Source organism: Cucumis melo, chromosome 10, assembly GCF_025177605.1.
Source record: "Cucumis melo cultivar AY chromosome 10, USDA_Cmelo_AY_1.0, whole genome shotgun sequence".
NCBI classification, from domain to species: domain Eukaryota; kingdom Viridiplantae; phylum Streptophyta; class Magnoliopsida; order Cucurbitales; family Cucurbitaceae; genus Cucumis; species Cucumis melo.
The window spans coordinates 1862763-1868762 of record NC_066866.1 but is presented as its reverse complement, the minus strand read 5'-3'; the positions used below and the strand labels follow the sequence as shown (position 1 = coordinate 1868762).

The window sequence follows — 6000 nt, the reverse complement described above, 5'->3', positions numbered from 1 at the left end:
TTTCAAAATCATCAAATATGCTTACAATATATGTAGTGTGTTGACGATCAAAAAATTATAGAGAGACCATAGGTATGTGAGATTTTTTAAATGAATTTCATTATTATAAAGGACTAAAATAATGTTTTAAGTATTTACAAAATATAGTAAAATTTCAAATTTTATTAGAATATGAACTTTTGTTATATTGTAAACATTTAGGTTTATTATGATTATATAATAATTAAACATATCATTTTATTTGAATGCTATATTTAATTACCATTGAATTTATATGCTTGTTAGAGTAAGAATTCTCCTCCTCAAGAACACTTAGATATGTTAGGATAGATTATTTATATACATGTAAGGTTTGGTAAACACATTTTGTAAGTAGGAAAATTTGTGTCTAGAGAAAGGTTGTTTGTTTGTTTGTCTGTCTGTTTGTGTTAGATTCTGTTCATTTGGCTGAAACTAATCTCATATTAAGTTTAATTAATTCAAAGATTTTTCAATGTTTTTCACAACCATGCATGATTGAATTTATTAGAAAACATATCCATTTCATACATGATTTTTCAACAAAAGAGGGTCTCTCCCATTTTCAACCACCCCCATTATTTCTTTTCTTTGTTCTTTTATATATATATATATATATATATATATATATATATATATATATATATATATATATATATATATATATATTAAGAGTACACTGAATGAGGATAAAAGATGAGAGAAAGTGGGAATTAATGTCTGGGGAATGAACATATTTGGCTGCCCATTTGCTTGAATTTTTAAGATTTTGTTCTTATCCAAATCTATGCATTATTATTTCTTTTCAACCCCATATACTTTTATTTTATAAAGAAATAGACATTGATTACAAAAATCATTTTTTTTTTTTAAATTAGCCAGTCAACCATTGTCTTTTAGTATATGTATATATTCTTTTTTTAAAAAAAAAAATTCAAAGTTATTTACTCACTGTTCCATCACGTTACATTCTAATTCCAAAATTCTAGTCAATATAGCATAACTTTTTTAACAAAAATAAATTGACTATATCTTAACAAAAGGAATAAATTAAATTAAACTTTTAATCATTCGATCGTATCAATAAACAACTTTTTTTTAAAATAAAAAAAAAAAAAATTAGAATTACCGTAACGGGTATGAAAAGAAATGTCCATTTTTAAATCTCTTCCCAATATTCCACATTCAAAAAAAGGTGTGGAGGAAAATGTATATATTATTGATGATATTCCGAATATGTACTTGTTGATTTTGACTTTATTATTGATAAAGACCTCTCGTTGTTATTTTTTAGTGTAATGGAAATCAAGTTTTTGTTTTTGTTTTTTGTTTTTAATAAAGTATAATAATAATTGAATTAAAAGTCTATGTTGACAAATCAATACACTTGATGGACTTAGGTGTCACTCATTCCCGTATAGTGGAGTGATCTTATTAATCAACTGAAAAAATTCAATTAAAGATCGACAATCAATTTTGGAAATGAAATGTCGAATAAGTCATTCTATTATTAGACAAAAATAGAATCTAGACTTGTAAGTGATAATTTAAGAACTCCATTAGATTGGGTTTTTGTATGGTTGACTTATTGCGGAGGATGTTTGTAATTGATGACTCGTTATTCTTAAAAGTAGTTTTTATAGCAGTTTTTATTTATTTTTTTGTTGTGTTTTTCTTTAAAATGATAAGATACGGAGGATCATCCCTAAAGTGATATACTAACGAAATGAGATAGTAGGTTTTGACGTAAGCAAAATGTTATAAATTTAACTTTTCAAGGTGAAGATTAAATCGAATAGTTTAGAAAGATAAAATGATTTTTTTTTATTTTTCGATGATTTTGTTAGGTAAAGTGTAAAAGTTTTATTTTTAACTTGACAAATTTAGAGGATAAGATGAAATGACACCATTTTATAAAGAACATCTTGTCATATAGAACGCCGGCTCGGATCGAAGGGACATCGATGGTTATGTCAGTTTGGACAAAGTTCCTTCTCTTCTGTTTTAGCGCCGTAAGATAGAAAGCAAAACAGAAGCTCTACTGAAACGTCGCAATTATCAACTTCCAACAGTCATGAACGAGAAGTTTGACAAGCTATCTAGAGCACTTGAGTTAAAGTCAACTGAATTTGACTACACATTTTAAGCACTCACGAAACATTTCGCATTTGGACAACCAACTCAATACCGATGCTTTTGACTTCAAAATCATTGTCAGGCAATCACACTTACAGACAGCTTTGCGCACAATTGGTATATCAGGTTTGACCCTTGAAGCTGGGATTTATAACCACATATCATATAATGAAAGACTTAAAATATCTATCATTTTTTAGTGAATGTGTGTCTGTCTTGATTGGAAATTTGCTTTGTATGAATCCTAATAGAACAAATTTAATGGGGGGATAAAGAATATTTTATGGTGGGGTTTTCTTTTTCCTTCTTAGGTGAGGCGTGTACAAGGTGTTTGATAAAAGTCCTGAAAGAAAGAAGCTGTAGTAGAACGATTATGGGTACCGAAGTTCTTTTGGGGGGCAACAATTGTGATGGCTGGGGCATGTTCACCAACAGTTCTTATAGCGTGTTGGCCATGGAGGCTGCTCAATAGATGCGACAATGGTATTAATTATGTTTGAGGTAAGTTTTTATTTTTTTTAGTTACGATGGGTTGAAGTCAGACAAGCAACATGACATGTTTCTCTTGTGCTTGAACTTTAAGCACATATTAATGATGGAGCTTTCCAATGGGGGTGTCTGTAGGCCATAACAACTCACCAATCCGAGAATACACACTACTGCAAGGTAAGTCAGACTTTGCTTTTCAGACAAAGCGCATTCAAAGTGAGCCATTTCAAAAAGTCATAAGTGGGAATGGAAAAGCATTGCATTCTAGAACTGTAGGCTTCACTTTATTATGTACATCTTTTCACACCATCTTTTTTATCTTCGCGTTTTTTATTAGTGTATGTACATTTTTTTTCTGCTATCGTAATTTGAATATAGCATATACTAAAACATGAGAATCTCACCTTTTATACATTCCTACAAAATAAAGGAGAAAAAGTAGAGAAGTCCTTGCTCTAGCTAATTGTGCTTGAATCAATGTAATGTCAAAACATGTGGCACTCAGCCAATTGCCCACTTGGCAGGAAAAGAAAGGGTAATATCCCCCCCCCCCCCCCCCCCCCCCTCCAGACCCCCAACTTGATAGAATAGCTGTCCACGTCATACAATGAGACATCTTTTCATCATCTATATAAGGAGCGTCAGAAGTTCATACTCCGATCCATAATCAATTAATACTCTGAAAAGCCTCCGACTTTAGTTTCTGCATCGTTTCTCATCTCCATCCTTGTTCAATGAGGACAAAAAAAATGCCTACCATTAACCTTGATCAAATTCCAAGTTTTGAAGAACATGTTAATGGCTTTGATCAACATGATGTGTTGGTTGAGGAGATTGAAGGCCTGATTAGAGTTTACGGAAATGGGTATGTGGAAAGACCCCAGATAGTTCCCTGTGTCTCTAATGCATTGCCGCCAGAGCTCGGTGTTACTTCTTGGGATGTAGTTGTGGATAAACTGAACAACATTTGGGCTCGTTTCTATATTCCGACACAGTGCCAGGAGAAGCTTCCTTTGATTGTATACTTCCATGGAGGTGGGTTTTGTGTTGGCTCGGCCGCTTGGAGTTGCTACCATGAGTTCCTGGCCAAGCTCTCTGCAAAAGCTGACTGTATAATTATGTCTGTGAATTATCGTTTGGCTCCAGAAAACCCTCTTCCTGCTCCTTATGAAGATGGATTAAAGACCCTTCAATGGTTGAAACAAGTTGCTTTTGTAGGGGGCAAGCAGAATTGGTGGTCAAGATACTGCGACTTTACCAAAATCTACCTTAGTGGTGATAGTGCCGGTGGCAACATAGCCTTCAATGTAGCTGCCAGACTTGGTGGTAAGACGACTGCTTCTGGAGCTGTGATTTTGAAACCGTTAGTTATTAAAGGTAGCATTTTGATACAACCATTTTTCGGTGGAGAGTCAAGGACCAATTCAGAGAAGTTTCTTGTCCAACCTCCTCGTTCCCCACTGACGTTGGGGGTTTCCGATACGTACTGGCGGCTGGCGTTGCCTTCCGGGACAAACCGTGACCACCCATGGTGCAATCCTTCTACAAAAGGATTGTTTACGGTGGAGGATTCGAGGGTTTTGCCTAGTTTGATATGCATATCAGAAATGGACATCTTGAAAGATAGGAACTTGGAGTTTTGCTCTGCTTTACATAGAGCGGGTAAGCTGATCAATTATGTGGTTTACGAAGGAGTTGGCCATGCGTTTCAGGTTCTGAACAAGTCACAACTCTCACAAACTCGGACCCTTGAAATGTTTGATCACATCAAGGATTTCTTGTGTGTATAGCTTCAGTAGAATTTGTACAAAAGGGAAACTTTTTTCATTTTTTGTTTTTTCCTCAAAGAAAAGAGAGAGCATTCTTATCAGATTTATCACTACATTTTCCGTTTAATATTCATATACCTCCAATGGAGATTACTGTACAAGTTGGATTCTTATTCAAGCTTGCAATTTGGAATGTCCTATGTGAATGTAGATTATATCTTCTCTGACTCATACCCTTCACAAACCTTCGCCATTTCTCGAAGATTGAAAGTAAAAGGAAAATAGTAAAGCTGCATTCCGTGTTGACCCTCCATCAGTGAGATGCAGGTCCCAAACTTCCCATTTAAAGAAATAAAATGTAACTGTAGCTTTAGGTGACAGCTGATGATCAATATTGTTCTGTATGTCGTCCATTTACCAATTCTCTTCATCATATGGCATCTAAGCCACGTGTCCACTGCTTGGATGAAAAAAAAAAATTATTCCAATGGACGTTTTTATCAATTTAGATGCCTAGACTTGGACTTCAATAGAAACCTCTATTTCCCAATTAGCCATCTCATGGCAATTGAAACATGTTACTCAAGCACTTAAGAAATCAAGGGACTAGATTCGAAGGTGACTATCATCAATCAACACATTATTCCAACCGTTCTTCTCCTCAAGTTAGTTTACTGAAGTCGATATTCTAGAGAAGTTTCGAACAATTGCCCCACTTCTTCTGCTCTTCTTGTCATAATAACCGCCGTCTCAATCTTATTAAATAGGACTCCACTCTTAAGAATTAATGTGATTGGTCAAAATTTTCACTCACTGTTCTTGAGCTCTTCTGTACTTTTCTTAAGTTCGTTTTCTAGGGCAGCAAACTTTTTAGGCAGCAATGAAGTTGTCTTCTTTTTTTAGTCTCCATTCTCACCCTTTTAGAGGCACAACTGGAAAGAAACCTTACTCTTTGAGAAGAGGGACTGACTCTACATTAGTGGGTTGCTGATGTGACGCTAAGGGTGATGATGAAGTGAAACTAGGACAAATTTGGGGCCCTCACTTCCCGAAAGGATAAGTGCTAACTTTATGACAATGGATATTGGTTGGGGGGCCAAATTCCCCTATCCCTTTTAGTTTTCGATGTTGCACGTTGCTGACAAGGCGTTTGCTTTTTCTTGTGTAGCACCAGGCATTGTAAGAGTTCATGTCGGTCTCATTTTATTCTTTTTTTCCCGTTATTTTTAATTATATTAAATCATAAATTTATTTCCTAAATTTTGATGGTTATATGTATTTAATTCATGTTATTGGTTATATATATTTAACTCCTCACATTTCTGGTCTTTAAACTATGACATTATAGTGAGTTTGACTTTGTGGCATTAGCATGTTCTTATTCCCTTAGCTTAGCCAGAGATCCCAGTAGTTGTACTAAAAAAATGTTGGTATGTATGTCTTGTTAGATCAATGCTGTAGCAATTAGCAAACAAATAAGTAGAAAAATATGCATACTAAAGTCCTTCATTTGTCCTTATCATCTAAGCAAAAAAGAATTTGAACTTTGAAGTGTATTCTAGAAAGAGAAAACAGAATACAAAAGCAA

The 6000-nt window shown here is 34.2% G+C and overlaps 1 protein-coding gene across 4 annotated transcripts; it reads left to right on the top strand.

Annotated features, from left to right (window-relative positions):
- Positions 1–1934: 1934 nt before the first annotated feature.
- On the top strand, positions 1935–4573 carry LOC103489265 (probable carboxylesterase 6). 4 transcript variants are annotated; one of them, XM_008448350.3, is made up of 3 exons: positions 1935–2280; positions 2466–2655; positions 2738–4573. In XM_008448350.3, exon 3 carries the CDS (start codon positions 3378–3380, stop codon positions 4431–4433), a length of 1056 nt encoding a protein of 351 aa, XP_008446572.2. In that variant the 5' UTR covers positions 1935–2280; positions 2466–2655; positions 2738–3377; the 3' UTR covers positions 4434–4573. The 4 variants fall into 4 exon arrangements, with proteins under 4 accessions (XP_008446572.2, XP_008446575.2, XP_008446570.2 ...); XM_008448353.3 differs by having other exon boundaries at positions 2779–4545; XM_008448348.3 differs by having other exon boundaries at positions 2466–4545.
- Positions 4574–6000: the final 1427 nt, after the last annotated feature.